The 24713-nt window shown below is 35.0% G+C and overlaps 1 protein-coding gene across 1 annotated transcript; it reads left to right on the top strand.

Moving 5' to 3' along the window:
* Positions 1 to 1733: 1733 nt before the first annotated feature.
* On the top strand, positions 1734 to 22803 carry LOC113280118. The gene is made up of 7 exons (XM_026528774.1): positions 1734 to 1814; positions 17640 to 17916; positions 18045 to 18560; positions 18723 to 18875; positions 19704 to 19891; positions 20002 to 20154; positions 22480 to 22803. Exons 1-7 carry the CDS (start codon positions 1734 to 1736, stop codon positions 22801 to 22803), a joined length of 1692 nt encoding a protein of 563 aa, XP_026384559.1.
* Positions 22804 to 24713: the final 1910 nt, after the last annotated feature.

The following is a 24713-nucleotide window of genomic DNA, read 5'->3' as shown; positions in this document are numbered from 1 at the left end:
GCATACCACCGGAAAATTATTCTAGAAATATTCGTGGTCGTATTTTCTCAAAATCTGAGAAAATAACGTTAGACAGAGAGTTTTTAGAAAAGTTGCCTAATTTGACTAAATATGAAGACGTTGGTGTTTACATGAATGGCACTCTTGTGCAATGCTCTACGTTAAGAAAAATCAATAATATTTCTTGCCCAGTTGCACCTAATTTGGCGAATAGAGTCTTTGATAAGGGAAGAAGAGAAACTTTTTAATTTAAAGGGATGACTCAGTGTGTGACGACGAAGACAAAAATATTTCAATCAATTATTAATACCTTCGAAAGTTTTGCTACGATAATATTTGTAGATACCACGGTTGATAGATGTAGAGCTTTCAAATTCAAGGATGGACGTGTTTGCTCCATGCTTGTTTGGTTGGGATAAACCACCGATTGAAATAATGGAATCACAATGTGTCTGGTAATCGTTATTTGTATGGTTGGTATCTTTGTGTTCGATCGAGGAAAACTTAAACACAGCTCTTATGCTACTTTGAGACACATTTCTTGGATGCTTCGGTTTATGATCTCTAGAACTACAAGTTTTGTGTTTGATCGTGGTAAAACGGTAAACGTGATATCTACATTTTTCATGGAGGAAAAGAACTCGTATTCTTTGATGACAACTCGAATTCTAGAGCAATATATGGAGAAAATAAAGTTTTTTCTTATTAGCTAACTCGAGGGCGAGTTTCTTTCAAGAAGGGGGGACTGATGTAGTACATCTTTCTCTGTATCAACAATGATTGTTGATCCTTTTATTTTGTATCAACTGTAACAGTTGACTTCATGCTTTTGGATCAACTATGACTGTTGATCCCTTACGTCAGTTTAAGTTAGTTTGCTTCGCAAGTATTTCCTTTTCTAGTTTTCGTCAAACTCTTTCCTTTAATCAGTTCATGTAAGTCTATATAAAGGCTGGAACTCTTGTTTACAAAACACATCTTATTACACATCTTACTATCAATATTATTATCAAGTTTGTTTATTAATCTTTTACCTTAGAATCTTGATCCTAGAATCAGTTTTCTATTAAGTTTCTGACGGAACTTAAACCTATTATGTTACCCTTATTTGCGCTACACTACATATGATGGTCCCATCAGAAAATCCTTAACTCTAGTGGTCCTTATATCGTGATATGTTCGTTGGACGTTGACGAAAATCTATTCTAATTACTCCTTGTTAAGTCGAAATGACTGGTTCCAAGAAAAGAAGAAGAATGTAAAAATAATTAGAGAGTAGACTTTTGGATCAACTATTCGCCAGTGATTGCTATTCTGCGTATTATAATCAAACATGTCGGATATAAATTACAAGCTATATATATTGAGATTATCATGAACCTATCGCAGCTAGCCATTGACTTTTCTGTGGTTAGGTAGCTTAAAGCTATTTATTGATTGTTTATAAGTAAGACGGCATAGATAAGGTCATCAAGCAAAATTAAGAGGGAAATGTACCGTATACTTCAATCTTGTGTAACCAATCCAACCTTTGGTTGCAATGAAGTTTTTAAAGGATTGAAATAGAGGTATCAAATATAGTTATATATTCAAGAAATTGCTATTATAAGGGCTATATATTGGAGTGTTGCACAACCCTATACTACACCTCTCTCTCTCTCTCTTAATTTAAAGCTATGGATGATGCTAGATAATTTGTAGGAGATAATCGATTTCATCCGGATCAGGAAATGATGCCATTAGATCTGAAGCAAGCAGTTGAATCACTTGGAGCAAAGTTTGACGCGTTACTTAAAGTACTTGTGGAATCACAAGTAACTACTCAACTTCAACTGTCACAGATTGTGAATAACACTAGTATAACAACTGCCAGTATAAATTACACTAAAGTTGAAGAACAACATAAAGCTTCCCCAAACCCATCATCATCAATTAATCCTCTTCATCAGCTAGGTTCGTAATTATTCGATTATATATATAGAGAGAGAAAATTTTGAGTCGAAACTTTTGCATATCTCTACCGGGGTGCACATCCCTGCCCTCTTCATCGGAGGAAAAGGTTAGTCGGAAACCAGTTTGACTTAACTCTCTCACATACAAATACAAGAAAACTGTTCATTTTGTTTTGGAAGCGAATGTTCTTTCAGTCTGAGATCACAAAATCTGTGATCAAAAGTACAAAATCTTCTTTCAGTCTGATAATCGGGAGAAGAAGATGTTACAAAAAAAAAAGATCTTCTTTCGGTTATTTGTGGTTTTCTATTTTACTTTTGGATCTATAAGTACATCCACTAGTAATCAAATTGGGTATCTGATGATCATCTGATTATAATCAAATTTACATCCACTAGTAATCTGGTACGAAAATCATCAGTGGCAAAAGTCAACGAAAACCCATAAAAATCACCAATTGAATTTTTCTTCCATTTTTTTTAGCGACTCTGTTACCGATTTTTTTATTTTTTTTTGATCGGTAAAGATAATTTAATAAATATAGAAATATTATGCACAATAAATTGTTGTACATAACCCAAATACAAGATAATCCCTTACATATAAATATATAATCCCTTAGAGCGTCCACAGTGGTACGATCAAAACCAAAGATCAAAGACCAAAACAAACGATCAAATTTGAGTTTAGTTTGTAGTGTCACGTTAAGGCAGTGGAGTATATTTAGTCGGGCGGATGTATAATCCACGCTTGCATGTGGAGCGTTGGTATAATCTTCGTTTGGACCGGGCGGAGATATAGTTAACGCTGGTTGTGGGGCGTTGGTAAAGAATACGCTTGTTGTGGGGCGTACATATATTTCACGCTCGGAGAAGGGGCGTTTGTATAATATACGCCTGGTGTGGCGAACGTATAATCAACGCCTGAATGAAGCGTACGTATAATCAACGCCTGTTTTGAGGCGTACGTATAATCAACGCCTGTTTCAGGAGAACGTATAATCAACGCCTGTTTTGAGGCGTACGTATAATCAACGCCTCACTCTTCTCTCAGGCGTACGTATAATCAACGCTTGGTTTCACTCAGGCGAATGAAGGAATCAACGCCTCATGGCAGGCGTACGTATAGTGTTGGACTTCTATTAACACACATATCTAGCACGTGTGGCATTAAAGCCCGGACAATCTCTAACCACCACGTATAGCCCACGTGTTCACTTTCCCTTTACCCTAATCTTCTTCGTCTTCTTCTTTTCTTTTCTACCTCCTCTTTGTTTCTACCGCCCACAAACACAGCTTCTAAACAAAAACATCACAGTAACGAGCAGTAAAAGAAAAGAAAAAAACGAGATACTTGATGAATTAGGGAGGTTTACAAAAGAGGTATGTTTTTTTTCTTCTTAATCTCTTTTGTTTTATCCATATTGTTGTATAATTTATTTAGGGTTTTATTTGTTAAAATTAGTTTATCTAAAATTTGGTTTTAACGAACAAATATGAAATTGGTTAAATTTAATTGGGTATGTGTGTTTTATGTTTTTTTAGAGATTAATATGTATGTGAAAAAAACCATATTTGATGCTTATGTAAATTTGGTTAAATTTTTTTTTAAAATAGTTATAGAAGATCTAATTTGTGGGTGGAATAGATTTATAATTTTTGGGTAATGTAAAAATCTGTGGTTATGTAGATTATGTGGGAAATAGTTCTCACCCTTCATCTGTTTCAATCAACCTATTTCAATTGAGAGCTTCCTTTTATTGTTTTTCTTCATGTTGTCTGTTGGTAATTAATTTTAGTGAATATGGTTATCAGTAATTGTAGTTATGTAAATTATTGGATTAATTTTAAAATTATTGGATTAATTTTAAATTATTGTAAATTATTGTAGTTATGTAAATTATTGGATTAATTATTGGTTTTCTGCATGTTGTATGTGAATATGGTTACCAATAATTGAATTTGTATTGTTTTTTATTGAATTTTGAGGTGATTAATTTTAGTTATGTAAATTGTAGTTATGTAAATTTTGGGAGTTACATATGTAGAAGAGCTAATTGCGTGAGTATGGAATTGATTTTTTAGTGATTTTTATGGAATCTTGAAGTGATTAAATTGGGTTGTGGAATCTTGTAATGATTTTCGAAATGCATCGGTGACGATTTAATTTGTGTTTAATTATAGAATTTGGAATTGATATGGTTTGTGTTAAGGATTTATAGTATTTGGAATATAAATGGTGATGGACTAATAAAAATATTCGTTAATGAGGGTTGGTCTTTTAATAATGTAACTGCATCTATATTGTGTGTGCACAGATGTTGAACAAATTCACAGCGCGTTTCAATGGTCGCATGAAGACGAACAAGAAACAAAAATCTGTAGCCGAAGAGGATTATAACTTAATCCCTACTGGTACAATTAAGGAGGTTGATATTCCCCGGTTAGGGAGGTTTCCTATACTGCAAGATGATAAACCGCACGCTACTACGGACATCACATTTACAGGGGAGCACAAATTGAAGTATCAACATCGTGGATCTTTGGCATCGGTAATTCATCACTATCAAACTATTTCACAACACTGTCCTAGAGCTAAATATATTATTGAAAAAGCGGGATGGCAAAATTTACTGGACATACAATGTAGCGAAACCAACCATTCAATGGTTGATTATATTGCTGAGCGGTTTTGGGATACAACAAACACTTTTCACTTCCCATTTGGTGAGATGGGATTCACCCCTAGATTGGCTCATGTTGACTGGACTGAGTATCGGTGATGGGCCTGATGTTCCTTATGATTCGGGGAAGTACCAATTTGAACATGTTCGTGAGCATATCTTTCCGGATATCCAAGATGTCACGCTCTGTCCAAAAGCACCGTCGTGGGTTTCAAATTCAATTACAATTAAATATTTAAGGTCATATTTCTTCGAAGACAAGTTGGTTGCGGCTGAAAATGATAGCACCCTGGTAGGCTCTTAAAGATGTAGAAAATAAGAGTAAAAGAAAGCCTACTTGTTAAACCGCAAGTGCACGGTGTCGGTTGTAGTTTGTGCAAGAACGGGTCGAATCCACAGGGACTTGTGTGTGTAGTTGAAGTTTCCTAAGCTAAGCAGTGACAGTAAGTGACAGTGGCAGTGACAGTTACAATGGGAATGAGCCAAAGGCAGTGAAGTATAGAATGAAGGTACTAGGGTCTTTGAATCTACTTCTTGATCCTAAGCTAAGGCAGCATCTAATCGAATCATGTCTTGTTTCATCTCAGGAAATACTATAATGGGTGATTTATCAACTAATTTTACTATCATACCCCTAGCATCAGCTGTCTTTCTACAGCATAGCTGATCACAGGTTTACTTGCACAACCAATTAATCTATCAACTCTAAGGCATTTGGGCACAATCCTTCTAATGTACTGAATTTTTAACCATTATCACTCACTTACCCCTAGCATCAGCTGTCTTTCTACAACACAGCTGATCACAGGCTTGCTTGTTCAAATGGCTACTAGAAGTCCTAACTCATTTTTAGCACTACAAGAACAATGACATGATTACTAACTATCTTAACATACAATCAAGAGTTTCATCTAAACCCTAGCACATGAAATTAGAACATGATAAACATAATTAACATTTGAAATTGAAATTAACTGAATTAAGAACTATAATTGAAATTCACAGAACATGGATAATTGAGGGCACTGGCTAGTCCATGCCTCTGAGGTGGTGCTCTGGCTAATCCAGGCATACTTTCTACAACACACAAGCCTTCTATTTATACCCAAAATTAGGGTTTACAATTTCCCCCCAAATTCAAAACAGGGCAGTTAGGGTTTCTGATTTCTCACCTAATTAGATGGGACAATTGCTCCATCTCTTCGACCCACTCTTCTTCTGCTCTTCCTGCTCCTACCCATGCCTCCAATTTGTGTTATTTCTCAATCTAATTTACCAAACTCACACGCCTAGGGTTTCTGAGAAGAGACGAGTGAATTAGGTGAATTAGGTCTCTGAAATTAGAAGGGAATAGGTGATGGATGATGGGGTGATGGGGTTGTTGGTGATTTGAGAGCTCGGTGGTGGTTGTGGTGGTGGTTGAGCGGGGCAGTGGAGGTGATGGTGGTGGCAGAGTTTTTCTCTGCAGACGGAATGGAGAAGATGGAGTCGATGGAAAGAAGGAGGGGAGTGTTTGGTGCGGGGTATAGGGTTAGGTTGTTCGAGTGTGAGGCGGGCTCATCATATTTCGATGTTAGGCGAGTGATAGGCGTTTGATCGATACATCTGAAATGCATCCAACGATAAGATGGAACATAGCCTTCAGCGACCGTCGGATGAAGAGATACAACGAAACTAACGGCGTGAGATGGAGTTAGGTGCTGTAGTGTTGGTCAGGAATTTCAGACTTTGATGCACGAAGAGGAGGCGACCGTTGGATGATGATATGGATCCAATCTGACGGCTACATGAGAAGTGGGTTATGGATTTGGGTTTTGGTTTGGGAGATAAGTTGGGCTTGGGATAATTCTGAGCCCATTTCTTCTTTAAGAACAATTTCTTCCTCTTCAAGCCCACTTCTAGCCTTTTGGTCTTGTGCACAACATTCTTCGCGGCTTCCTTGTGTAATTCCTCCCGGCTTTTCACCACTTTTCTGCTCCGCAACTCATCTAGTCTTTATTTACAACCTAGAAATACAAAATTAATTAATAAAAATATTTATTCTTGAAAACAATGAAAATACAGGATATGGGATAAAATGTAGAATTAATGCACAAAAGATGAGTTAAATGCCAACAAAAAGATATAGAAATATGCACTTTTTAGGACTCATCAAATACCCCCAAACCTGAATTTTACTTGTCCTCAAGTAAAACAAAACTAAGGAAATCCTACCTATACCACTGTCGCTGGTCTCTCGAATGCATTTAGCGTATGCACTAAGCCTTTTAAACCACTAAGTGTCCCTAGTGGACGAGTGAAGTCTCGTGAAGGTTTGCTTAGAACGTACCTACAAAGTTCTAGGTCAAAATATAAGCTCAGATTCCATCAAATGTGACATGTGCAAGTCAGTTTAAGCTCACAGCAAAATGGAGATGTCAATCTAGCTATCAAAGGCACAATCCTAGCACTGATAACAAATAAAGACATGTGATAAGAGTGTAAAGTGTATCTACACATGTTTCTAGAATGACCTGAAGTTATGACTACTAACCACCAAGAGATAGTTTTTAGGCTAAGAACCGAATTCTAAGCCAAGCTAGCTGTCCGGCTTTACGAGAATTGTGAATGTTCACCCAATGAGTTGGTGATATTTCAGTTTACCCGCGTTATACATCGATGGTTGCACCCTCCTTGCTTATTACAAGACTATTTACAACAAAAAGATGACTCTTTACATGACTCTTATTTACATTGATTACTCTCTTTTATTTTTGGAACAAGAGAGAACTATTGTCTTTAACATGACAAAACATGGAATAAATAAATACTTGATTGAATTTTTTTTTATTTTTTTTTTTTGATTTTTTTTTTTTTGATTTTTTTTTTTGTAAGAAATAACTTTGACAACATAGTGACACTTTTGATACATGAACAAAAAGAGAAACATAATTACATGACTCTTAGCAAGAGGTGGTCCTTATCGAATGCATCCGGTCAAATTCTATGGTTGCTTTTCTTAACGTATTCTCCAACTTCTATCCCAGCCAACCAAAGAACAAGCTAGTCAAGTCTCATTCAGTATTCTAAAGTGATTGGCAATCTAACTTCCTATCAAACACCTTGAAGATCGAGGCTATACATGTATTGGTAGATCGTGCGCGTGCAAGTTTCTTATCACTATGTGAATTGTGCTAGAATCAGGGTGCCTAAATATCTAGACTAAGACTCCTAATAATTACATATTTGCACAAGAGTCAACATTTCAAGGTAAATGAGCTCCATTTTTATGTTTTTATCATTTTTCTAATTAATTTTTTTTTTTTTTTTTTTCACTTTTTAATTTTTTTCAAAAAGGAAGAGTTCAAAATTTTCAATTATAGCATGTTATCAAAGTATCTACTTTTCACCCCCAAACCTAAACTAAACATTGTCCTCAATGTTTCAAAAGATAAACATGATTATAACACATACCATGAGAACGATGCTAAGTGTAGAAAAAGGAAAGAGATTACCGGATATTGGCGAAAGCAAGTTTTGAACTCCATTATTCAAGGCAAAAATCCAACATATGTCAGCCGAGATCATATGGTTAAAAAAAAAAATGATATTTTCCGTATCTTCTAAATGGAATGTACCGAAGAATACAAATGATATTTTCCGTTGTAGGGATTTACTAAGTAAGCTTACTGCTGAACAAGTGACATGGCGCCCATGGGAATCATACAGAGAAGTTCTTGCATCTGATATGGGATGCACGGCTACGCGGCTATCAGACTCGAGATATATATTTTCTTACATGGGCATTGTGAGTTAATTTGTAAATTTTATTATATAACATACTTTTTTTCTATATAACATACTTACTATATAACATACTTTTTTTCTATATAACATACTTACTAAATTCTTATTCCCTTTCTAACTGTACAGCACAACATGTATCTTGGTGAAAGGTGTTGGCGGCAAAACCATTGTACTTTCGCTGTTCCTATAAGACTACACACAGTTATGGGGAATATTGGCAATATTCAAGCCGAACGCCTAAAAAGAAGGTTTGGTCGATGCAACAGAGATAGTGCAAGTTGTTAAAGATTATGATATATATTTACAATACTGGACAATGGTAACCAACTCCAAAGATTACGTGACTCATCCTATTTGGGAAGACCAAACATATGGGTATGTCGGTGACTTGTATACGGTCCCAATTGAACAACCTGTTGAACATGTACATATCCCTCCTCCACATCTATTATCCCACGTAAGTGTACTTTCGACTTTTTATTGTACGTTCGATTTTTGTTGGTATATTTGTACTTATATATTTTATTTTTTCTTGACAGCATGAAGCTTACACATTATTTCAAGAAAATGCTGATTTTAATCAACAATTTCGCGAATTTACATTAAAACAAACGAAGGAGAGGATGGACATTATTATGTCGAAAGAAGCAGAAATACAAAGGCTAAATAATGCGAACGTTGATTTGCAGCAACAACTATCTCTTTTCCGTATGCCGCACACTGTCCAACCTCTCCTTGGATACGGTTCCTTTTCCCAAACCCTGCCATCACGAGTTTGGAGTGGTATGAATCAAGGATCAGCTTCAACAATGTCCTCAGTCAATACCAATCCGAGAACGCACATGCCTTTTGTGGCACCAAGATCGTCCACTTCGGATAATGATAATATGAAGGGTTAATTTGTTATGACTATTTAGATGACCTGTATTTGGAGTTATCTTTTCTTATCTTATATAGTATAGTCATATCATATATAGTATAGTCATATCATATATAGTATAGTCATATCAGGTCCCTGACAAACACTTTATCTTTTTTGGAAAACACTTTTGCGTGAACCCAAAAAAATATCTATTTTTGGTTTTTTTAATGCTCTTGAAAATGGGTTATAAATTAAAGACCTGATCACTCAATATATGAATAACAATACATCTCTTCTGCTTCATATAGTAATGGAACACTATGAGAAAACCTCTCATTATTGCTCTTCTGTTTCTTCTTCATCTTCTTCTTCTAATAGTAGTTTTTATTCCTCGGATGATGATGCAATAGCAATTATGCAAAATAACATGGCCGTTAGTTTGGGAGTCCTTGTTACAAATTCAAAATGGCCTCAAACTCGTATCAGAATACCAAGAGATCGTGAGTCAGGGGCTGAACTTCTATGGAACGACTATTTCTCTCAGTACCCAAACCAACCACCCAATGTTTTTCGCAGAAGATTTAGAATGCGTCGACAATTGTTTAACCGGATAGTGGAAGGTGTTACCAATGCAAACAGATATTTTGTTCAAAAGCCCGATGCTTGTGGAGTTTTAGGATTAAACCCTCATCAAAAAGTAATAGCAGCAGTACGAATGTTAGCTTACGGATGTGCGGCAGATGCAATAGACGAGTACTTACGCATAGGAGAAACAACTGTGCTGGAAGCTACTCGTAGGTTCTGTAAGACGATTGTGAATGTGTATGGGAAAGAATATTTGCGTGAACCAACGGCTGGTGATATTGAACTGTTGCTCAAGCAAAACAAAGACCGGGGATTTCCTGGGATGATGGGTAGTCTAGATTGCATGCATTGGAAATGGGATAAATGTCCGTCGGCAGAATCTGGGGCTTACACCGCGTATAAAGGGAGCGAAAGTATCGTGTTGGAGGCAGTGGTGTCGTATGACCTATGGTTTTGGCATGCTTTTTTTGGTATGCCCGGTTCTAACAACGATATTAATGTTATGAAACGTTCATATGTTTTTCGAAGTCTTGTAACAGGAAAAGCACCGCCGGTGAGCTATGAGGTGAACGGACATTCATATGATATGCCGTATTATCTAGGTGATGGAATATACCCAGATATTCCTACTATTATTATGGCCATTAAACATCCGGTTGGTAGGAAAAAGGAAATATTTTCATCGATGCAAGAGGGTGCAAGAAAAGATGTTGAACGGGGATTTGGTGTACTTCAACAACAATTTGGAATCATCAAACAACCTGCAAGAATGTGGAATCCATATGTGCTTGCCTATATCATGAAAACTTGTATTATCTTACATAATATGATAGTCGAGGATGAGCGTCTACCCGGTGACTGGCCACATGTTTATGAACAACGTAGCAACGCAGCACCGGTTAATATATTAAGAGGCAATAGTGACGAGTTTTCCCAAATTAGAGCTCAGCAACGCCGACGTGCAATGCGTAAAAAAGATGCACATATTCGCTTGCGTGATGACTTGATCGAATATATATGGGCAGAATATGGGAATTAAAAATTGTCCTTTGTCATTTCCTTTCTATTATCTCTTTGTATGTAAACATCCTCAAGTTTTAATTAAGGTCGTATGTTTCAAAAAAGTAGAAATTTAATTCAAATCAACGGAAGTAAATTTAAAATCCAAAAATTACATAATAATAATGCTAATTGTTCAGATAATAAGAAATTTAAAACATAATAATACTAATAATACTACTAATCACTAAATAGGAGAAATAATTAAGGTTTGAACTATTCCGCCTTTGTGTTAAGATTGGTTTCTTTTATTCCGAACTATGTCCGCCCTGCGAAGTCGGAAGTACTCTTGTTGTACAGGTTCCATTTTTTCAAGATCCATCATAATGATGCGAAATTCTTCGTCTTCAGCTTGCTTGGCTATTTTTGCCGCATGTTCAGCTTGTTTTGCTGCAAACTCTGCTGCTCTTTGTTCCATCTTGAATCTTGATTGTGCTTGGTAATGAGTATTGAAATTTTGTTGTTCTTTAATAATTATTCCCATCAATTCCTCTTGGTGACTGGATTTCTCTCTCCCTGTTTTCTTCAATCTTTTTGCTGCTTTTTTCCCCATCTTACGAAGATATGTGTTCTCTATGTCTCCCCCATCTGTGTCGTTACCGGTCTCTCCTTGAGTTGTTGTTTGCGGTCCTTCATCATCTTCCTCGTTATTCTCATAAGTGTCCAAATCATGCGTTGTATCGAATACAAAAGTCGATCGTCGATTATATTTTATATTTTCTAACACAACTGGGTAGCACTCTTCGTGCTTAATTTTTTTCCCATCGTTGCATTCCTTGAACCTCTTGTTAACTTCTTCAAGCTGTTAATGTTTTTAAAAACACTTAAGTACATGGGCGCTTATTAAATATTAGAAAACAATTGTTCGAAAATCAAGAATGCTTACCTTCTTTTCAGGACCCCATCCAGTATGATATTCACCTTCAACTTCTGCCTCTTTTGCCGAAAATAACGCCACATCTTTACTTATTCCCTGATATCGTTTTTGCCAAGAACTCCAAGACCGCTCTGGATTATTAGGTAAATGAAGTTCAATATCATCCTTGATACGAGTCCACAACGTCGCCTCTGATTGATCAGCTCCAACACTAGAATCTTGAGATATAGATAAATGAATTTTACACATTGTTACATCTTCGATTGTCGTAAAATTTGGACCTCGTGCTACTCTTGGTGCCATTGTAAGCGAATCCGTGAAAATTTTCCAACTGATTTGAAAGCAGAAACAATATTTCTTCTTATTGGTGTGGATAGTTTGAAGTATTAGTCGTGGGAAAATGTCACAGGATCTCATGTGTATATATAGGTGTTTCTTCCGAAATTTTCAACGTTCCGAAATGTCTTCCAAACTTTCCAACGTTCCAAATTATCCAACGTTCCATTTTCTTCAACGTTCGAATTACCAACGGTATAAAAAAATTTCAAAATCAATTTTGTCATTTTTTTTTTTTTTTAAACTCAAGCTTGGGGCGTTAACTATATAAACGCCTGGCGTGGGGCGTTAACTATATCAACGCCGGGATGGGGCGTTAACTATATAAACGCCTGGCGTGGGGCGTTAATTATATCAACGCCTGTCTGGGGCGTTAACTATATAAACGCCTGGCGTGGGGCGTTAACTATATCAACGCTGAGCTGAGGCGTTAACTATATATACGCCTGGCGTGGGGCGTTAAGAATATCAACGCCGGGCTGGGGCGTTTGTATAATCTTCGTCTGAATGGGGCGTTAATTTTATGAACGCCTGACGTGGGGCGTAAACTTTAGCAACGTCCCAACGGGCGAACATTTTATCAACGCCTGAACCGGGCGTAACTTATATACACGCCTCTTTATGGGGCGGTGACTTTACGTACGTTTCACAACAGGCGTAGATTATATACACGCCCGATGCCAGACGGTGATTATACCTCCGCTCCACTATATATAGTTTTGGTCTTGGTCCCAGACCAAATATGGTCTGGAATTTGGTTTTGGTCCAGATTTTAGTCTTTACTCCGTCCCGTTGCGTCTCGTCCCTGGACCATAATTATAAGTTTGCTCGTCCAATGCAGTTGCTCTTAGAAACCCTTGCATAATTTTTTTTTGGAAATCCCCATATAGAAACCCTAGTATAAGAGGAACACCCATCGACAGTTGATGGCCCAAATGAAAGCCCAAGCCCTAAAAAGAGCTAAAGTTGTAGAAACCTTCTCTGTTTACCCTAATTTTGCAGCCTCCATTGCCGTAAACACATCTCTGCCACAACCATTACCAATCAACAATTACGAAATCGTCGCCACCAATTTCATCATTGATTTAAACAAGTACCTTACCCCGATGAAATTGGTGATTTCTAAATGGAGTTGATTGAATAGAAGGAGAACAAAAATTGGATTAGCAAAATCAAGAACAGAAATCAGCACCACTTCAGCAATAAACTCCCTAACAATTCCCATGATGAAATTGTCTCTGCACAAGAACAGAAACCCCTGAAAAGTAGATCAATTAAGTTGATGAAGTTGTGACCTCCATCACCAATACTGAAGTTGCGACCTCCATCACCACCGTCTTCAACTCTCACAACACTCAACCACCATTGAAACCGCTCTAAGAAGAGTTAGGAAAGATTTACTCAAGGTTTTGACTGATTATGAAGAGAAATAAGAAAGCAAAAGAGATGAAGAAGGCAAGCACAACATTACTCATTTATGGAAAATGGAAGAAACCCCAAAATAGAAACCAAAAAAAAAGATCTAAAGCCGCAAGCTGCAACTCTAAAAATTGAAACCTAATAACATCAAAGAACTAAACAAATTGAAGATTGAATTGAAATTCGAGCTCAGAGAGGGGAGGCGACTCTGTTACTGATTTTTTTCCTTCGATCCGAACCATCGTTCATTTTGTTGGTTCATCGAAATTTTTGTCAATTGAAATTGATGATGAATAAAACCATTATTGTTGACTGAAATTGCTTTTGCGATTTTTTCTGTCATGAACGTCGGTGATTTAGTTGAGAAGAAGAAAAATTATTTGAAATAAAAATCACTCATAGCAATTTTAGCCAAAACCAACCGTAATGTGCACCCTGGTTTCAGAGGGTGCACAAATTTGGACTCAAAAATTTTGTTGGTAATTTCTCCAAACAATCACCTATTGTTAAACATAGTGTATTTTCTGGAAGTTACAATTTACTGCAAGCTCATCACCATCATCATCAAATCCCATGTTACTTAATGTTTTTCACATTTTTCCCCAAGAATTTCTTTATTAAAAATCATACTCATTCTTAGAAAAATAATTTTCTAGAAAACTTATGGGTCAAACCGTGCTACCTAAATTATTTAAAGTAATCTCAACCATCGAGCTATCAAGATCCAACAATCACCATTAGACTGTCAAACCTTGTGAAATAAGGGGCTGGCAATGGATTGCTCCACAAAACTAAAAGGCTTAAGTATTTTATGAGATATTGTTGAGGATGGATTTAGAAAATATTTAATCTGCTCCTCAAAACTAAAAGGCTTAGGCTGGGTTTGGGAATGCTTTTATTTTTTCAAAAACACTTTGAAAATTTATATATGTCAATAATTTCTGAAATTAGTGGTTGGTAAAAAAAATATCTAAAGTATCAAAAACACTTGTCAAATTCCTCAACTTTTAAAAGCCGGAGAGGAGGAGTTTTTAAAAGCTACAAAAGCATAAGTTGTGGTCCCACCTAAATTTTATAAATGACAAAACTTGCCCTTAAATTTATATACAATCAATTTTTTTATTTCTTGTGTTTTATTCTTTAAAAATTATTATTTTTTATTTTCAATTTATTTTATATACCAATTCCTTTAATTTGTCACTATTAAAAATAAAAATAAAACTTAATTAATTTAACTTTGATTTTTTGTTTGAAAATTATATATCTTAAAAAGTGGTTAAGTAAACTAATTTTTTTTTAACAATCATAATAATAGTGACCATTAGTAAATTTAACATGATTTATATTTATAATTTAATAATTAAAAAATGAATTATTTTTAAGCTAATAAAATTAAGTAAAACAATTTTCAGAGATAAGCCTGTTTTTGTCATTTGCTACAACAACAATGATTGAATTTGATATTTTACCAAACACAGTTTGATAGCTTTTTTAATCAGCTTTAACTTTAATTAATTTTTTACCAAACGTCTGACTGCTTTTTGCTCACAGCACAACAACGCACAACAGAAAAATGATTTTACAAAAGCCGCAGCAATACCAAACTAAGCCTAAGGCCGGGTTTGGAAATGTTTTTATTTTTCCAAAAGCACTTTCAAAACCTATATATGTTAATAATTTTTGAAATTGGTGTTTGATAAAAAAAAATCAAAGGGTTTTTACCCAAAGCACTTCCCAAATTCCTCAATTTTTAAAAGCTGGGGAGGAAGAGCTTTTAAAAGCTACAAAAGCATAAGCTTTGGTCCCACCAAAATTTAATGTTTGATTTATCCTTTTTGTCCCTATTTTATTTTGTAAATGACAAAAATTATCCTTAAATATATATGCAATCAATTTTTATTTCTTATATTTTATTCTTTAAATATTATTATATTTTATTTTTAAACTATTTTATGATACCGTTTCATTTAATTTGTTAAAAATAAAAATAAAAATAAATATTAAATAATAAAATATTTGTTTAATGACACAGTTGATAGTAATATTACTTAATTTTAGTTTCATTTTTTGTTTGAAAATTATATATATATATAAAAAAGTGGTTAAGAAATTTAATATTATATATGTTTATATTAATAGTAAAAAATATAATTATTTTTAAACCCAATAAAATTGAGACAAAATTATTTTCAGATCTATGTCTGTTTTTGTCATTTGCTAAAACAACAATGGTTGAATATGATATTTTATCAAACACACTTTGATTGGTTTTGTTAATTATCTTTAACTTTAATTAATATTTTACCAAACGTCTAACTGGTGTTTTCTCACAGCACAGCACAACAACACACAGCAGAAAAGTGCTTTTGCAAAAGCTGCAGCAATACCAAACTAGGCCTAAGTATTTTATGAGATATCGTTGAGGGTGGATTTAGAAAATATTTAATCTTTTTCCATTTCCTTAATCTGCATGAAACATTTTTTCTCCGTAAAACATCTGTATAAGAATACCCCAGTGACCACAACAAAATATTCTTATATGGGGGTTATTCTTATATGGTGGTAGATCATCAAAAGAAAAAATTTCATATGTGTATTTAGGAAAACACATTCATATGCATAGGAAACACAAAAATGTATCTAAGTAAATATAACTACTATTTAAATGGGGATTTTGGTTTACGTGTATGTAATATGAAATTTGTTATAACACAATCCATATAAAACTCAACTTTGATACCAAAAATGGAAAATTGAGATCATATATAAGTGAAAGGTATTAGTATTAAGTTGTGTATACAAAGACAAAGAATTTACTTAGAAGCAAAATGGTCTTGTAAAATGGTCACAAGAATCACTTCATCTTAAATTTTGATATATGACAAGACCTATATTATTTATATTATAATGCCAATTATTCTTATATGGAGGTAGGTTCCTTAAGACGTGACCGGGGAAAAATTATGACTTATTCCAATATGAAGTTTATTCTTAAATATAACTGTCCAAGTCGGGACTAGAATTCTTTATTCTTTATATTGAGTTTATTCCTATATGGAGTATTCTTCCTGACAGGTCTTACTGTACCTGAAGGTTTATGTGTTTTCACGCAGACTACGAAAAAGGAAAGATAATACATAATTCTCAAATTTATCCTCAATAATATTTTTAAAATATTGAATCTCGAAGTTTCTAATTTCCTAAATTCAAGTGTGAATTTGTAGTCTAATGAATCATTTCAAAATATTTGTTGGCGAAGTTGAGCCTATATTATACTTTAAACGGGCTGCGAGTTATAACCACAAAGATGTCACAATTCATCCACAAAAAACCCATGAAAACAAAAGTAACATAAAACCCCCAAAAAATAAAAGTAAAACAAAAACCCCAAATTTTAATATTGGTTTCATCAAATTTTATTTTGGGTTCATCAAATTTTATGATGAAACCAATATTAAAATTTGGAATTTTTGTATCAATTTTTAAAAATTTGTGGTTTTTGTATCAATTTTGTTTACGATGGAGTTTTAATGGATCCCAACATTTGAGTGGGATTTTTGCACCACAAGTTTGGTCACCTTGTGTTTTTATGACTAGTTTTGTACTTGAAATAAAAGTTGTAGAATTTTCATGTTGTTTAAAAAATGGAAAGAGACTAAATTTTTTCTGTCTATATTTATCAAAAAAGTATTCAAGCATTAATTGCTATTATATTATTAAAAAAATAAATTAGTTGGAAGACAAAATTTAAGGGAGTTGTTAGTGATTTTGTGGAAAAAATGAAAACTCTTAATTTTGAACTAGAGAAATCATAAACCCTCAATCTAGAGTGGAACGAAAAGAATATTTGAGTTTATACTGCCTCTACTCCACTTTAGATGAGGGTTTAGGGTTATCTTTTTTTTTGGACATTAAGAATCTAAATGAAACTCCACTATCAGAGTGTGACGCCCCAATAATAGCCTTCTAAGTAAATTTAGGCTAGGAGGCTAGTTGGGCTGGGGTCAACCGCATACCCGTATGTTGTGCGGTCAGCTACTTTTGCGGTCTAAAATCTTTTTCGCATTTTGTAGCTTTAGGGTCCACCGGAAAAGGATACTACTATCACTGCTATTGCTACCTCATCAAAATTACAGACACTGATTGCTACCTCATCAACATTACAAACACTGAAAGAAGATACTCTGACTACTACAACTACCTCATCAACATTACAGACAATGAAAGAAGATACGGTGACTTCTACAGCTGCAGATAATTTAGTTGTAAACACAGAAAGACAATCAAGATTGAATGATATTGAGGAGATTATTCAGGTGTTGCCTATGGACCATAGTGATCGGGCAGAGGAATTTCGTAAGCTGATACATGTGTCCTACTTTACGAATTTCTTTCTTGATAAAGAAAGAAAAATTTGCTAGTATTAGGTTAAGCTTTGATTGTTAAGTTTTTGATATGTGATGTGTTGCTTCTGTAATTTTAAGCTAAAGATGGTGGTCAGCTGATGAGCAAAGATGTTTTGGGTGGATACAAAGAGCTATACAACGCAGCAATAATGGGTGACTGGGAAGTGGCTAGTAAATTTTTGGAGAAGAATCCAGAAGCGATTACAAAAGTGATTGCTATTGATTCACGAACACTGTTGCATGTAGCTGTAATTCAAGGGAATTCGAAGTGCATTAAGGAGATTGTGAACCGCATGCCCCCAGAAATCCTTGAATATAAAACAGGGAATGATGGTTGTACAGCGCTTCATTATGCTGCTATGAATGGACACGCTAAAGCGGCTGAGATCATGGTAAACAAAAACCCGAAATTAACTCAGATAGTGGATAGGGAAAACTGCATACCATTTCATCGTGCTCTAACATCAGTTGTGGCTGGACAAAGAGAGACAGCTACATATCTTTATTCCGTAACTAGACACGAGCATCCAAGTCCATTCTCTGGCGGCCAAGGTGATCGTATTATATTGCATACGATTGATGCTGGTTTCTATGGTATGTGTATAAATCCTTAAATGCTAAAAAAATACAGATGTAATAAGTTGTAGTTGGATCATTACTAATATCTTTAATATTATCGACAAAATTAAACAAGGTATAGCCCTGAAGTAATTACCTTATTTTGGTTTCTAACAAAACTAAATTCGCTACTTGTAGATATTGCATCATCTATTGTCCAGCGATTTCCAGAACTGGTTATTGATCAGGCAAAGAAAGTACAGATAGACCCAATGATTTTCATGGCAAAGAAACCGTTTGCGTTTGCTAGTGGGGCTAAGCTTACATTCTGGAAGCGCTGCATTTACTCATGTTAGTTTACCATCCTAACTTTATTTATTGTGTATACTCCCTGATACGTATGAAGGAAGTTCTATTGACAAGCTTAATAGAGCAATGTGCTTGATATGTTTTGTGGTTCCTGCTTATTGATGAGTCGGGACAGAAATATATCGACTGCGCCCTAATTTTTCCAAAAACCTTTTCCATAACAATTTGCTTATGAATAATTCATCATATGCTCACATAGCTCACATATCTATCTAAAAGTTGGTAATATGATATATACAGTAGTTAAAGTGGACATCAATGCTATATATCAGCTTGACACCAGAACAAAGGAAAGAAAGTCTGGATGTAGCTCAGAAGAAAACCTTCCCCAAAGCACCCAAATAAATGAAATAAAGTCTCCATGCAGCTCAGAAGAAAACCTTCCGCAAAGCGTGGAAGGCACCAATGCAGATGACGAGAATCCTCTTGAAAGAAACGAAGGACCCTACTGCCTACCACCCGAGAATTTAGGAAGGTCAAAATGGGATTACTTTGCAGCAAGTATATTGGACCCTATATTGGAACCTGTATTCATCGTTTGCGACCTAATTTTTCTCATGATCAAATTCATTATTTATCTCTTGATGAAATTTTTCTACTTTATTTTCATTTCTCTCGTGATACTCTTCTTTGTTTTCCCAGAGCGCTTCATCTTGAAACCAGGTATTTGTTCTTTCCTTCAGAGAACAACTCGAGCTTGATTTGTTTCATCGTTGTTTTGTTTTTTCATATATGTTAATTAGGCTGAAGGACAAAGATTAATACTACATTGCAATTTAGTTCTAACTTGGTTGTGGTTGTTTGTCTCAGTAACTGAGCGGTTACACAAACAAATATATAACGACAAAGTGAAGCACAAACAAGCCAAAGTCTTGGTTAAAAGTATATTTACACCACTCAAAGAAAGAATGAACAAGCAAGAAATAACTGATTTTTTTGATGGATCTAATAACGTCATGAAGATGGCTGTAAGGCACGGAAACGTAGAGTTTGTAGAGGTTTGCATGCAACTCTTTCGTACCTACATCAGAACCCAATGGGGGGACAATTTATGATACATATGGCTATTGCTGAACGAAGTGAAACAATTTTGAATCTTATATGTAAGGCAAGTGGAAAATATAAAACTTCTGAAGTTTCCAAATATGATTGCAAGGGTAATACTATCCTGCATTATGCTGCCAAGTTAGCGTCTTCTGCTCAGCTCAATTTGGTCTCTGGTGCGTGTCTTCAGATGCAACGAGAAATGCAGTGGTTCAAGGTAAGGGTGTTATTTCAACTGTTTTACTTTTTGAGCAATAGAAGCAACAGTATTCCATAATTTCAATGATTAACAATGTTTAACCGTTTTATATGAGTTCTATTTCCGTAGAGTATTTCCCAAGTAAAATATTTCTTAATTTCCCAGCTTTCCTAATTATTCTAACCATCTTTAGTGTTTTCTTCGTTTCCTCCAAAATGAAAAACCATACGTAGCTTGTTTGTATATATCAAATCTCATTTACTTATGCATATTCTTTAATGAGCTCCGATGTTATCAAGTGCTTTAACTTCTTTGTAATTTCTTTTCACTTAGGGAGTAGAAAAGATGATTTCGGAGAACAACAGATTTAAGAGAAATGTAGGATCAGAATCTCGCACAGAAGAATATGTTTGCGAAATTATTAACAACACATCGCGAAGACATCGCAGGATGATTTCAGAAACGACATAACAAATGACATCAACTTAAACATGAGAAAAGTGTGATGATCTTGCGAAAATTAGGAATGTTGTGAATGTTACATTTGTAAGCTTGCGAAAATACCGCAAGCCAGATACGAAATTAGGAGAAATGTTAGCTGTACATTAGCTGTCATCCACTATGTAAACACCTATATAAAGAGAAAGGCAAGAGAGAGAAAGGGAAAGATAATCACAAAAAAGAGACACACTTTAGGAGAGGATACATTTTGTAGAGAGAGAAAGTAGAATTGGTTGTATTATTATTATCTCCTTCTTCTTCCTCATTCGAGAACCTAGAGCTCCAAATACTCATTAATGGAGTCTCCATGTAATCAAGATGTAAGTACAAATAATCATAGTAAAACCTAACCCCGTGGATGTAGATCAAATTGATCGAACCACGTAAACCTTGTGTCTCTTTACAATTTTAGCATTCTTATCATCATTTTTATATTTAAATCTACAAATTATTACAAGGGGTGTGTTGTAGGATTTCCTGCAACTACATTTTGGAGTATTCAGAATTTCGCAGGAGTATTCAGAATCTCGCAGGATTGTTCAGAATCTCACAGGAGTATTCAGAATTTCGCAGGAGTATGCAGAATCTCGCAGGATTATTCATAATTTCGCAGAGTGTGTCCGAATTTTGCAGAATGTGATTATTTCGCAGAATGTGATTATTCCGAACGATATGATTATTTCGCTCAATTATTTCGCACAATTATAAGCAACTTGAAGAGATTATACTATCGCATGAGCACAAAACATGAGACAGAGGCAAGATGAGAATGAAGAAACAATTCGCATATTCAACATTTTCTCAAAGATTCTACCCTCATAGATAAAGAACAGAGGCAACTATGGATTACCAAGAAAACATTCTATGTTCTTTATCTCCTCGGAAAGAATCATTTCCAAAGTGGACGTTCACTAATGAACAACTAGAATCCTCACCAAAAATGGAATAATAATTGCGCAAGAATAGAGGCAATACTTATTATTCTCATTCAAAGACATATACTTCTTATATTTCGAGGATTGAGTACTTCTTATACTTCTTCAAGGATACTTCATGCTTCTTATACTTCAAGAGATGATATTTCTTATTTACTTCGCAACGTTCCAGAACTTCACAAAAGAATAGAGGCAAGTACGTACTTTTCAAGTCCGATATTCTTTCGCTCGTTCCTCCAACAACTACTACTACAAAGTGGATTTTTACTTAAAGATCGCTCTTCAAGCAATATTCAAGGAAAAAGAGGCAAGATGTAGGATCATAATCTCGCACAGAAGAATATGTTTGCGAAATTATTAACAACACAGCGCGAAGACATCGCAGGATGATTTCAGAAACGACATAACAAATGACATCAACTTAAACATGAGAAAAGTGTGATGATCTTGCGAAAATTAGAAATGTTGCGAATGTTACATTTGTAAGATTGCGAAAATACCGCAAGCCAGATCCGAAATTAGAGGAAATGTTAGTTGTACATTAGCTGTCATCCACTATGTAAACACCTATATAAGAGAAAGGCAAGAGAGAGAAAGGGGAGAGATAATCAGAAAGAGAGACACACTTTAGGAGAGGATACATTTTGTAGAGAGAGAAAGTAGAATTGGTTGTATTATTATTATCTCCTTCTTCTTCCTCCTTCAAGAACCTAGAGCTCCAAATACTCATTAATGGAGTCTCCATGTAATCAAGATGTAAGTACAAATAATCATAGTAAAACCTAACCCCGTGGATGTAGATCAAATTGATCGAACCACGTAAACCTTGTGTCTCTTTACAATTTTAGTATTCTTATCATCATTTTTATATTTAGATCTACAAATTATTACAAGGGGTGTGTTGTAGGATTTCCTGCAACTACAAAAAAATGCAAATGGGGATTCAGCACATGATATATTTACCAAAGAACACAAAGAGTTAAAGGAAAAAGGAGAGAAGTGGCTCAAGGAAACATCAGGATCGTGCATGGTAGTAGCTGCTCTTATTACTACTGTAGCATTCACTTCCGCTTTTACTGTTCCTGGAGGCTACATTAGTAGTGATAATAATACCAGTAAGAACGGCATCTCAGTATTCTTAGAAGAGAATTCATTTATGGTATTCGCAGTGGCAGATGCCTTGGCTTTATTCTCTTCTATCACATCAGTATTAATGTTCTTGGCCATATAACTTCCCGGTATGCGGAAGCTGATTTTCTCAAGTCCTTGCCAAATAAGTTGATACTAGGACTTGCAACTATGTTCATATCTATGGCCAGCATATTGGTGGCTTTTAGTGCGTCACTATTATTGTGCTTGGGGAGAGATTCACGTGGCTCGCATTCCTATTGTGGTGTTTAGTTGTTTTCCTGTGACCTTATTTGCCTGCTTACAGTTACCATTGTTTTTTGAGATGATTCCTTCCACGTACTGGGGAAGCCTGCTTGGAGAACATACATATATATCCAGCCTACAGCTAACTGCAAATAATAAAGAGGACTGACTAGAAGAATATCGTCATAGCCGGGTTGTTCATGTCACATTGAGTTACAATTCTCTGCTCTACCAAGTTTCACAACCATTATCTTTGAAGTGTTATCCAATTTGTCAGCTGGATGCTAAACCGCTGGGAGGTGCAACAATAGTGTATTCTTTGTCCGTAACCACGTACCTGTTTATGAAATTGTACGATTGAACATAATTTGAAAGCAATTGTTATCACATTATACTCATAGTTATTGTAATTTATTCCGGGTTTGTTTACAGTTTGCTAAATCTCTTTTTAACCAAAATATTACTAATATGAATTTTGAGCACTGATGTTTAGAGCTATCAATGTGTGGACACATTTCCGTTGCTTCGTATTTTGATTCTATTTCTTTGTTGCCAACGCGTCCCATTTAATCCTTCACATTTAATCCTTCACAAATTTGGTTAAAAAGACCAAAATCAACAATTTCTGGGTGAAATGGACAGTTAGATTTTGATACTGTTTAAATGAACAAAAATGTAAAAATAGGCAGGATGTAACCAATTTCATCGTGCCTATTTTCAAATATTTTTTCTTATTTTTAATTTAAACAGGATGTATCCAGTTTCATCCTTGCTATTTTTTAAATTTAAGCTAGGATTACTATTTTTTTTGGCCATTTCACCCAAACTATTTTCTACCCGTTCATTTGAACCGTGATTTAAAAAAATATTTGGACAAATGACCCATTTTCCGTTAATCCTTCACGGAAAGAATAATCCACAATTTCTTCATTTTATGAAGATAATTCTTCGACATTTTTATCCAATCCTTTTTGGTTTTAGATCTCCTTAAAAGATCTCCTTAATGTTCAAAGCTCACTTTGATGATGCTCCAATGCAAATGTAAACATGTCTCAATATAATAGATGGTGTACGATTGAGTGTAAATAGAAAAACATCGTATAGACAGAACTACTTTGCGGGAAGCACAATAACTAATTTTATAAGTCGTTGATCAGTCGGGGAAGGGACTTCATTAGGGTTCTAACTAACCGATCTTATATCGAGCAAATCAAAAATAAAACAGAAAATGGGTCATTTGACCAAATATATTTAAAACATGGTTCAAATGGACGAGTAAAAATTTATATGGGTGAAATGGACACCAAAAAAATAGCAAGGATGAAACTGGATTCATCCTGACTTGAACTTAAAAAATAGTAAGGTTGAAACTGGATGCATCCCGATGTAAATTAAAAATAAGAAAAAGTATTTGAAAATGGGTAGGATGAAACTGTTTACATCCTGATTATTTTTAAATTTTTGTCCATTTAAACGATATCAAAATCTAAATGTCTTTTTCATCCAGGAATTGTTGATTTTGGTCTTTTTAACCAATTTTATGAAAATAAAACTGTCGTTCAAACTGACTGAGGTTGGGCCAAAATAATTCAAAACCATACAATGTGGGATTAATGAGATGCCCTCTCGTGTATAGTCTCGTTGGGTCTAACACAAGGACATGAACATGACATTAAATCGGATGAGTGCAAAAATGGAAAACTTCGACACAAACATTGCGAGGAAAAAGACTTTCTCTCTCCTTCTCTCTATTCTCTCCAAACCCCT

This window comes from Papaver somniferum, chromosome 5, assembly GCF_003573695.1.
Source record: "Papaver somniferum cultivar HN1 chromosome 5, ASM357369v1, whole genome shotgun sequence".
Lineage (NCBI taxonomy): Eukaryota > Viridiplantae > Streptophyta > Magnoliopsida > Ranunculales > Papaveraceae > Papaver > Papaver somniferum.
This window is presented reverse-complemented; position numbering and strand designations above follow the sequence as displayed.

Bases quoted from the DNA above. Each gene is read 5' to 3' on its own strand.
- LOC113280118 (XM_026528774.1), top strand. From the start codon at position 1,734: ATGCCATTAGATCTGAAGCAAGCAGTTGAATCACTTGGAGCAAAGTTT. The intron at 19,892-20,001 runs GTTTGCATGCAA...CTTATATGTAAG, and splicing joins GAAACGTAGAGTTTGTAGAG to GCAAGTGGAAAATATAAAAC. The intron at 20,155-22,479 runs GTAAGGGTGTTA...GGTGTGTTGTAG, and splicing joins GAGAAATGCAGTGGTTCAAG to GATTTCCTGCAACTACAAAA.